This window comes from Apteryx rowi, unplaced genomic scaffold (genome assembly GCF_003343035.1).
Source record: "Apteryx rowi isolate R43461 unplaced genomic scaffold, aptRow1 scaffold_372, whole genome shotgun sequence".
NCBI classification, from domain to species: Eukaryota; Metazoa; Chordata; class Aves; order Apterygiformes; family Apterygidae; genus Apteryx; species Apteryx rowi.
In genome coordinates, this window is record NW_020450219.1 from 309,202 (window position 1) to 320,710 (window position 11,509).

Here is an 11,509-nt window from a genome sequence, read left to right on the forward strand (position 1 = left end):
CCTGCCCAGCTTGTCAGACAGCTCCAGTATCACATCAGCTTTGCCAGCTCTATAAGCAGTAAAGCTCTGAGCCACAGTGGTGATGCTAATAGTGTCATAGCAAACTACCGAGGACATAGATCTGGGTAGCCGTTTCTGCAGCACTCCCAGATGCAAAGTGGGGGAGCTGTTTTACCATATTTTTCAGAATTCTTTTTATTCTCTCTTTTTTTTTTTTAAGAAAAAAAAAGCACTGCGCAGGCACACTGTGAACAATCTGTACTGTTCACTTGCATTCAGCTGCATGTTCCTGGTGGCAGACGTTTAGCATTTTCCTTGTTGAGACGCTCAGACCAAAGCACTCTCTGCATGCTGGGGCGGACCAGCAGCCGAGATCTGTTCCCCTGAAATCCTGGCAACAGCCATCCTGTGCCCACTCCGTGCCACAGCTCGGTGTGGCACAAGGGTGCCTGCCACATGTGTCCTCTGCCTCTGAGGTAATCCCATCGCATCTTTGCAGCTCCCACATTGACAGACTTTAGTCTAATCCATGGAGGGGCAATCCCTATGCTCACAGACCCACGAAACAAAATTCCTGCTAGCTTTAGCGAATTTAGACTGAATCAGGACAACGTGATTTTGGCCAAGTAGTTTGGCAAGGAGTACTCCACAGAGGCGTTATTGCTAAGGAACCTCCCATGTGCGTGGGCCCTCGTGAGCAGGGCAGAGGCTGCTGGAGAGTCACACTGGGTGTTTATTCATCCCAGGAAGCAGGACCTTGGACCTGAGCCTGGGTCCCAGTGTCAGTGCACTGCAGTGCTTCAGCCTCTCTCTAACACGCGTCTTCTCCCCTACTTTTTGCTGCCTGAAGTTTCAAGCAACCTCTTTAACAAGTCCTGTAGTGTTTACTGGGGAATTAAATGTGATCGTGAGGAGGGTTTAAGTTGTGAGAGATGCTAAAGAAACTTCCAGTGCAGTCTGTGAATGTTTTTTTTCAGGTGGGAAGAAATGAGTGTGATGATGCCCTGGGTGCTGCTGCTCCTTCTCCTGGTCAGCTTAGGCTCGCCTGCATCTAGGTTTTCGGTGCGTATCCCTTGGCTTGAGTCTGTTTAACCCCTCTGCAGCATGCCAGCAGCTTAGCATTTCTGGTCACGCAGGGCTAGGTGATCCCCCACAAAAGGCACCTGATTCTGCAGGAGTAGAGCAAAAAGGAGTCTGTCTGCAGCTCAAGGAAGGTTATTCCTGCTGTCCTGATAGTACAGTGCTTTCATGGAATTAGGGTCTGGGCAACTTTCTGGTTGGCTGGACTGATATTACCAAGAATTAAAAACAGCAATTAAAAAAAAGCCCTTTGAAGAAAAAAATGCAATTTTATGGTGAAGACGTATAGACCCTTTGCGCCGTTTCCTCAGAGAAAACTGCCTTCTTTTTATTSACTGAAATTTAAAAAGCAGGAAGGGGGAAGAGGAGTCAGGCACAGGATGCGGCCACCTGCATTGCTGTGGTGAGCACACTGCGCTTGGGCCATCCCCAGGAGGTGCAGGGCTCGGCGAGGAGCGCTCGGCCCCCTGCGCRGGGGCACAGCAAGCTCAGAGTGCCGGCAGCCGGTCCCTGCGTGCCCCCAGCCTGGACATCCTCCTCTCCCAAGGAAACAAGGAGGCCTAGGACAAGGGAGAGGCAGCTGGGCTGTTTTAGCACACGTGGCAATCTGCTGTCCTAGGCAACTGCTTATTTTGCTTAGGCCTAGAGCTGGTCCTGATCTGGTATCACTCAAGAAAAAAAAAAGCAGCAAGTGATTCTTACTGCATGGGTTTGCTTGGTTGCCTTGGAAGAGATTTTGCTCTGTTTTCTTGTTGTTTTTGATGGAGTAATGCTAGCCACAGATAAGGGTGTTGCTGAAAACGTTGATCCCAGCCAATGTGGGCCAGATTCTGGTTATGGTAACGCTGCTCTGAAGTTACTCCACTGGTTCCAGTAAGCTCACTGCTCCAAATATCAGCTTTTTTATCTTCCAGTTTGACAAGAAGAGGTTTCTGGAACCTCACTGGTCTGGCCTGGCTGCAGTGCTAGAGCCAGGCTTTTCCCTTCTTATTACTCTGAGCAGTTTCATAGTCTGCAAGCCCTCCCCTTGATTTCATTAAATGGGAGTAGAGCTGAATGTCACTTGTCCAAAGACATTTTTTTCATATCTCGTCATATTCTGTGATGCCTACATCAGTAGCAAGACCATCGTAAAAACCCCTTTTCCACTGGGTTTAACTCAACAGACCAGCCTGCAAGATTCATGTCTTTTAGAGAAGGACCAACACTGAATTGCCTCAATGCACAGTGTGACATGGCAGGATCACGGCAGAATATGTTCTCATTGTTTCTCTGTCTCTCTGTTCTTATCACTGTACCTTCTTTTCTCCCCCACAGGAAAAGGATATCTGCCTCCTAGATAACAACAAATTAAGACAAAGGTTAAAACAGCTTCAGGATTTGCTTTACTTATATGAACTACAACTGAAGGACGTCTTGGAGAATACTTATCATAGAGCAAAGAGTGAGCTGTTCTCGGGCAACAGGAGCATGCAGCATGAGGTGCTTTTACCCACAACCAGTGGAAATTTGATAGTCTATGATCCAGGTATATTTTGCAGTAGAATATGAGGAAATTTCAGCTGGCCAAAATGTCTATTTCTTCCTGCAGCATCCCATTTAGAGRTATATTTCATTTCTGCTCCTACTGCAAAAAAAGCTTTTTAACTTTTGAAATGTTCAAGTGGGTTGTGTTTTCCAATGCAGTCAGATGCGTGAGAAGGTGAAGGGCAGACTGGTGGCCTTGGCACTAACAGACATGCCATGGGGCCAGTTAGCTGGTCCAGCTCTAGGCAGCTACCAGCCAGGTATCACGCAGACATCTGCATCTGGGCTTGTCACCTGAGACTTCCAGTGCAGAGAGGAACAGGCATCTCTCAGGTGTGATCTGTCTGGCCTGCTTTAAGCATCTGCTTTAGGAAGAGATGGGTTGTGCTCTCCAAGTGTCTGTTTCCCTTCACTGACTACAGGGAGCCCAGAGCACCTAGCTGCACTGCAGACACTGAAACCTCTTTGGAGGAATCCAGCCTCCCTGTTTCTCTGTTCCTTGGTCACTTGTGCTATGCAGTAACACGTGTGCATGCTCTGTTCCTCTGTGTCACTTTAATAATATTGCCATAGCTGGAAATGTAGACTAATTTAACCTGTGGCCAAGATTTTATCATTCATGGGCCTTAAATTTAAAATGGGAAGCACTGAGGTTCTGAAAGCCTCCTGAATACAACCCTGATATAGCCTGTCACAGGAACTCAGCCTCTTGCTTTAGAAATTTTAGGCTGTTATCCATTCCCAAGTCCAGCCCAGGTTATATTCCACATGGAAATTACCTGCTCTGCAATGACAATAGGATCTGCATCATTCCCTGACACTCAGCTCTGAAGAGCAGTTGGACCCATCTAACCCCATCTGCCACTTCTTAGTCTCTGTACAGTGCCTGCTGACAGAGCCAGCCCTGGTCCTACACCCCTCACTTGCCATTGCCCTAGCCCATGCTGCACCTGTTCCATATCTCACCAACAATTTGGGAATGGCAGTAAAGCTCTTGAGGCTGTATTGCTAGTACCATGCTGAACTGTTTGCTTTGGCTTTGCTGGGCTTGCAAAGCTATACACTGACCAGGCAACTGTCCTTGTCCCATACAGCCTCTCAGTGATGTCTTCTCTTGGCTGAATGTGCCTGTTTGCTTGTCTCCTCATTTAACAAACCAATATTGTTCTGCTTAGATTGCTCTGCAGTGTTTAATAGGAAGAAGACTCAAAACGGATACTACAGGATCAGGCCCAGAGCAGACCGAGAGCCTTTCCTGGTGTACTGTGACATGTCTGATGGTGGGGGGTGGACTGTAATTCAGCGGCGGAGTAACGGCAAGGAGAATTTCAACAGGTGGGTGGCTTGGTGACCTATCAACAAGTCTATCAGCGAGGCCTCCAGCTCTCCCCCCACTGGCTGTCAAAACCCCAAATTTGAGAAGCTAAATATACAAGATTGGAATGATGATAACTCTTTGGATTAGAACAATGCACGGACAATTATTGGTAGCATGAGCCCATTTTCAGAATGGGCTTATGATGCCTTTTCCTTGGCTTTTCTGCATTCGAATAAGTGTGTATGTGTTTATGTGTTTGTTTTATCATGATAGGAGACAACCATCTGTTGAAGGCACCAAACTGGCAGGTATCTGCTGTCAGCACGTAGTCTGGGACCATTTGAACATCTTATCCTTTCTTGTATCAGGAATCATGTTCAGCATGTTGTAAAATCTATTTCCTTATTCAGATGATTCAAAAAGATTGTCCTTCTTTGTGCTAAAGCCCAGGGAGATGACTTTTACCTGGAAATGTCCAGGAGGAGAGATTCTCTAGTAGCATCACAGAGGAGAAATGTGAATAAACTCACTAACACAGCATGCCCGCTTTTAGGGCATGTTTAACATTGCAGTCACAAGCATCTCTTGAAGTGAGCACAGTCCATTGAAGAGCAACCTCAAGTAGCTCTAAGGTAGCTTGCCCACAGAATGGTACTCACCTAGCCATGGTAGTTCAGCTCTCAGCCCAGGTGGAACAGGAACACAAAGCAGACCCAGATATTTTCCTTTTAACTTCATCCAGGTGCTTTTGTTTGCATCTTCTATTCAGTTACTGCATCACAGCCAAGACTGTAGTATATGGAAGACTGCAACATTAATTTCCAACCAGGAGCAAATTTGAATTTGACTTTTTGAGGAACAATATCAGACACTGTACYGAAGACTAATATGACAGCTACTGCGTTCTCTTTCCACCTAGCTTCTGACCTCATTTTGCAAGCACTGCATCTGGCAGTTTGAAAGACTGATCCCGTATATGCGTGTGCACAGGTTTAACAGACAAAGAAGTAAGATGTGGGTTGTATTTACTTCTAAGGCACAGTGACAATTATCTGCTCAGCAGTGCTGAAGCAGATCCTTTTAGAAAACAGTGTCTAGAAATACAGCTGAAGATTTACTTGTTACCACAACTGGGTACTACAAACTGTCTAATTCCCTCACATACTGAAATTGATATTTGTATTTCGCTGCAGGAAATGGGATGATTACAAACTGGGATTTGGAAAATTCCAGGGAAAGAATGATGAATACTGGCTGGGCAATGAGCACATCTATGACCTGCTCGCTCAAGGTATGAGTATTTTCCCTCCTCAGATTCTCTTCCAATTTGCATGAGATACTTCATCTAACAGGATACTTCATATTTAGGAGAGACCTCATTAAAGATTGACCTGATGGACTGGCATGGAGAAAGACGTTATGCAATCTATGAAAAATTCCAGCTCATGAATGAGCAGGTAAGAAATGGAGAGAGCAGTGATTTGCTTATTTTATCAGTCAGTGTGCAGCTCAGTGCAGCATCAGGTTTTAGTGTCAGGGTTGTAATTATAGCTCTGCAAAACTCACCTGCTCTGGTTCCCTGGGATTTCTGGTTTGGTTGACTGTGATTCAAGCTGAGGAGAGGTAGGACCACATCACACTGCCTGCAGACCAGCCACTGCCTAACCTCAGAAGAGCCTACAGCTCTTCCCACCTACTTAGTAGGTGCCAACAAATAGTCCTGTTTGTGCACATGCCCAAAACTACCTCAGGCGATAGCTCTTGCCTAAGCCACCCTGAAATCCTAAAACAAGGGGTATATCTGCAAGATCCTCTGAGTGTCTAGGAGACAGAGGAAAAGATCCTGACTTTAATGTAGTAATTAGGGCACTCAGCTGAGCACAGGAAGCTCTGGAATTCTCATCCTTATTCCTGCTACTGTTTCTGGAATAGATAATCCACTTTTTCTGGGTGAGGACAGTCCTGGGAGCAGGGATCTAAGCCCCGGACTCCTTCCTCACAACTGCGGAGCGCCCAAACCACAGAGTTAGAGTCATGCGTGTTCTCTTGCTAGCTTATGAACCACAAACTGCCTGCTGCACAGAGGCCAGCCCTCTGCCGTAGGATGCAGAGGGTCCCACATGCACTTGCATCCAGCCTCATAGTTAAACAACCTTTCATGAGGGAGGAGATACGGGCTTGAATATCTGCAGGGAAACTGAACCCTGTTCTGCTTCATAGTTGAATATTTCAGGCTGTCACATAAAAGGCAACCACCCTCTACTCTACCCCTCTACAGTGAACTCCAATCAAAGCTTTGAAAGAATAGTTATAAGCTCCCATCTTGAAGAGAGGTATCTGTAACACTATACTTAATGCTATAGGCACAGAGAGCCAGAAGACAGACATCCCTGTATTTCTATGATTGTTTGCTAGTTTTTAGACAGCTTCCTGCTCAAGGCAGGGGCTGTTTTCTTCAGGACTGCCTCTCTGCGCACCATGATAAGTAGCCTGGATATTCAAGGATTTGAGTTCCACTGTATGGACCAATCCTATCTCCAATTTCATCACCACTCCAGAAATATATGCATTTTGTTCAGTTTGAAATTCAAGATTTCTTATGAAAAGATAGCACAATTTGATTTTAATGCCTTACTGCTATTTTTTCATAAATAAAAGCCAAATATGATGACAAAAAAAAAAAACTCTTCACAAAAATTATTATCAAACTCTTATCAAATGTCTCTTAGATTTCTTAGCTGTGCACAATGGAACTATTCTTCTAAGTATTCCTACCAGGACAGGATAATTTAGCTAAAACTCAGATGGCTTCTAGTTCTTGGAGGAGGACTTGTTTTAGCTGAACCATGATCAGTCTATGAAGGCAATTACTACAGTTTTCTCCAACAGGGTTTGCTTTCGATGAGCCAGGAAGAGCCTTCCAGCTTATTGTATAGTGAATCAAATGGTTACTGAAAAACAATAAAATCTAAAGTCCTTTGTAGCAGCAGCAGTAGTTAGCAATCCCTTCTGGAAGTTTAAATCCAATAGTGATCTACGCTAATAYCATTAAAGCATAGGGCCAAAAGTCACCCTTGACTTCAACAGAGTCATACCTTTGGCAATGGATACAACAGACAGAGCAAATTTGATCTCAAAAAGGGGACAGAGGGCAAAAAGGACTGATATCAAAGATGTGTTTCACATATCATTCTTGCAGAACAATTACAGGTTATGGTTTGGCACCTATTCTGGTAATGCTGGCGACGCTCTGTCTGGTGGGAGCAATTTTGAAGAGCAGTGGTCAGCCTCTCACARAGGGATGCAGTTCACCACACCTGACAAGGATCATGATCAGTTCCTGGCAGGCAACTGTGCAATAGAGATCAAGAGTGGYTGGTGGTTTAACAGGTATGGAAAACAGTTGATTTCATCCAGCCCTCAGAAGGATGCATAGCACGTGGGTGGCAGTACAGCTGAGAACGTGCCTGCCTTACAGCAACTGGCATTTTTCAGGGCAGGTTGCTGTGTGCACATGCCACCTCACACAGCCAAATCTGGGATGTTCATAAGACAGATCCTCAGAGGAAAGCAGTCTGCTTCTTTCATTGCGAAGCAAAGCAGATAAGTTGCAATCACTTTAAGAAAGAGGTTCAGAATAAAAGCATAGGGGAAATGACATGGATGGAGAGGAGCCCGACTGAAATTTCTGTGAAGTGCTTTGGATTATATCCCAAGAAAGAAAACAATTGAAGCCACTGTAAAGTGAAGTGTGCACAAAGGACATTTCTCTGTTGTAGAGAGTGTCTAGGGGGTGAGCTACTCCTTACTATTCCTGCTGGTACATTTTCTGGTAAGGCATGTCCAGTATATCAGCAGTTATGGAGTCAGGTTCACCAGCCCTGGGAACATGGACATGCCACGCACAGGAGTTTCTCTCTGCTCTAGTGCAGGATGAGCCTCTTTGTTAAGGCCGGGCCCTCATCATGTGTAAACTGAAGTCAGTGGAGCTACAAAAGTGTACATCAGTAGTGGGATTTAATTTGATTAAAAGACACCTGTGTTCTTAGGTGTCAATATGTAGGTGCCATCTCTTGAGCTGGAGGCTACCAAATGGCACTAGGCACCTCTGTTCAGGCAACTGAATCATGTCCACAGTCAATACAATCAAGGGAGCCAGCAGACTGATTCAGCTGACCACCATAGCTGTCTACTTTAGGAGGAGCCACATATTTCTATGGGCTCCACAGACTGTATTAACCAGATCTCCGTTGGCTGCAGTGGGACTTTAGATAACCAGTTCACTACAGACAGATACATCTATGTAGTGAATCCCACCCTTGATATTTCTAAATGTACATTGTGTGAATACTGACCTTGCTGTAATGTCTTTTCACCCTAAATGCTCTTTTCCCCCTCTCTTTCGTTGTTACAAGGTGCCATGCCGTAAACCTCAATGGACGATATTACAAAACAGGAAGCTACAACGGATCCCATGACAATGGCATTGTTTGGTCTACCTGGCATGGGATGTGGTACTCGCTAAAATACACATCCATGAAAATCAGGGCTCCATTCTTTGTTGACAGGGAGAGTGGAGATGGTGAGAACAGTCAGGATAGCTGAAATCTGCTGCTTTGAAAAGAAGAAAGTATAGGCTAAAAAGAATTGTAGAAATCAATAGCCAGCCCTCTGCTGCTGCCAGTCGCAAACCTGCACTGAGATGACTGGAGTTGCACCTGTTTCTACTAGTTGAGGCTAAAGTCATGAGCTGTTTGAGCACAGCTAACAAACAATCTAATGGAAAATATACGGATCTCAGTCATGGAATAACCACAATTTTCTTCTTCCATAATTCTCAGGACTTCATTGGAGAGTGTTTATAAGAAACTCTCTGGACCTTGGATGATCAAGCATGTTCTTTTAGCTATCTGTACTCTTCAAGGGTTAAATCTTTCTCACCTTGATTTTAATGGTCATTGTCTGAGTTATGAGAGCATAAAAACAGAAACAAAAGGGTGATGAGGAATTGGCCTTCTCTGATGTGTCTTCATTAGGGTTTTACTTCAGATCAGGAGCATGTTTTTAAGCAACTCTATTGTCCCCTGTTCCCACCCTTCAGCCTCAGAACAATCCTGGAGTATGTCAGCTGGATTCCTTTTGGATGAAAGCAGATGATGCAGTCCAGCTGCTGATGAGCATAGACCAACTAGACCTACTTCAAAGTAAACCCCCCAGAACAAAGACAGAGTGGACACTGGCTTTCATTGTTAACAGCTTCACTCCGCAGATCCATCGCTATAGCACACTGCTACATGCTAATGTAAACATAGCTGATGCTGCCAAACAGACTTTACCCCAGATTTAGATTATGTGGATTTTACTAAATTCAAGATGAGCATAAATATTCTTAGGAGTTCATAAAATGCTGTCATGATTCATTTGTATTTTCTTCTGTAACTTAACCCACAACTTGGAGTTACTAAAGGGAAAACAGAAAATGGAAAATGATTGAAACATAAGGCACGCTAATTTCACTCTCATCTAAGTGAAATGAAAAAGAAAGCAACACAAATGACTGAAAGAAATGTAATACTGAAAAATTCTTTTCTAAGAAGTTGTTAGTAACAGTTAAAAATGAACAGTAATATGAGCTTGACACAAATCATTTAACTTTCATGCTGTAGAATGAGCTTATTTTTTCTGAGTTATAATGATCTAAACTGGTAGTTCTTTTCAATTTATTTGCTTTTAGATCAATATGTATTGTAATTTGTATTATATATCTATAAGATGTGAAATAAAGCCATCTGAGTAGCACTTAACACTTTGTATCTGTTTTTAAACAGATTTTGTGCATTGACAGTGAACAGAGATCTGGGTGAAAATCTTGCAAAAGCTTGTAATACAAGACATTTCATTCTTTTGTTGTTGTCTCTGGTGCTTTTGCACCTGCTGTCCTGGTTAGTTTAGAAGGTCTGTAAGGCAAGTTTAATTTCCATGGCTCAAGCATGTCCTGGAGACAATGTTGAGACATGTGGATGTTCAGTATGAAATTTGGTAGCTTTGGTTCCTCTGCTTTGTCAAGAGGTAAACTTTGTTCACATTTGCTCCTAGACTTCCCAATGACTGCAAAAATGAACACCAGTGCACAGTGGGCCAGCACTGCAGTGAATGGTGCTCCTTAAGCCTGTGCCCTGGCAAGACTGTGTGGCTTGCCTTCCTTCCAAGCATTGGCATTGACCCATCTGGAACTAGACTTACATCTGTGTCTCTGGAATGAGTTTGCCCTTGTGAAGAACTAGTACGATTTTACAACAGTAAAATTTTAGCACAAGATTTTAACTATGGGCTAGTAACATCTGCTTAAAGAAGGCATCACTTAGTACACAATATAACAATGTTATGACTGATGAGCATCCAGGGCAGTAAGGACAATTTTATCTAGGCAGAAGACAAGTGTGAGTGCAATAAGCTCTTGCCAACTCCTGGCAGATGATGCTCAACTCCATTCTTCAGTAGGGGGCTGGGGAAGCACATGCCAGGGTGAAGATTATGGGCTGGTATTCACTCCCGCTGCATGCTGGAAATCAGCTGCAGCACCAAAGGGCCAGCACTAGCGGTTTGATAGCTCACTAAGCAGCCCATAGCCCATCCGATTACTAGAGCATCAAGAATGGGCTGAAGTCAGTAGGGCTTAGTCAGACAACTGCTACACAGTCCAATTCCCCAAGAGTGATGAGCAATGTAAARCCACTTCTGTCTGGAGTACAGAACCTGTTTCTCTCTGTGTCAGTATCCAAAGGTATGGGTTATAGCTGGACCGCCTTCAGACAGCACCAATATAAGTGTTACGGGCTCTTTTTCTCTCTCTTCAAACAACATAGGGGGCCAAGATCTGGCAGCCTGGGCGGGTAGGAGGTYTGACTCATTCATTGCCATCTTAGACTTAAGATGTACCTAAGTCCATCTAATGCATTACAGTAGCTGGTCTGAATGTGGGCCAACACTGAAAAAAGGTTGCAGAAAGGGGCATCTGGCTTAGAAAAGGCTTTCCCTCCTTTGCTCTAACTGCAGCACAAGGAAACCCCCTACAGAGGTACAGGGTGTTTCAGAACCATTTTTTTCTTAATAAACAGGGTAAAATGCAATTAGTCAAGTACTGAGAGCTACAGCCAGGCTCAAATAAATCCCACAGAAGGTTATAGGAATGCTTACAGAATGTTGTTTTGCAGTACTTTTGATCTCCTCTGTTTCTTCAGGGTCTCCTGCACTGAGGCTCACCAAGGCTGTAAGCAGATTTTGTAGCAATGTAGTTCTAAAGCTGACAGTTCACTGCTTCAGGGTGAATGTGCTTCATACAGTGGAGTTTCCCGTAGCACAGGGGTGGTGAGAAACAGAAGCAGTAATTGCTCTAGAGGTCTGATTTCCAGCTCATTCAAGATAATTTAAAGACTAGTTACATTTGACTAGCTTTGGATCAGTCCTCAAGTGTGGACATGTTCTAAAATGATTTAAACGGCATTTTAAGCTGACAGTTAATGGGAATATGTACCTGGTACTAACACTGTGCTGGGCCAAAGGGCTGAACTTTGACAACACAGC

At 44.2% G+C, this 11,509-nt stretch overlaps 1 protein-coding gene across 1 annotated transcript; it reads left to right on the top strand.

Annotated features, from left to right (window-relative positions):
• Positions 1-987: 987 nt before the first annotated feature.
• On the top strand, positions 988-8,530 carry LOC112969899 (fibrinogen-like protein 1). The gene is made up of 7 exons (XM_026073699.1): positions 988-1,062; positions 2,398-2,608; positions 3,783-3,942; positions 5,119-5,216; positions 5,294-5,382; positions 7,125-7,315; positions 8,341-8,530. The coding sequence occupies exons 1-7, from the start codon at positions 988-990 to the stop codon at positions 8,528-8,530; spliced, it is 1,014 nt and encodes a 337-aa protein (XP_025929484.1).
• Positions 8,531-11,509: the final 2,979 nt, after the last annotated feature.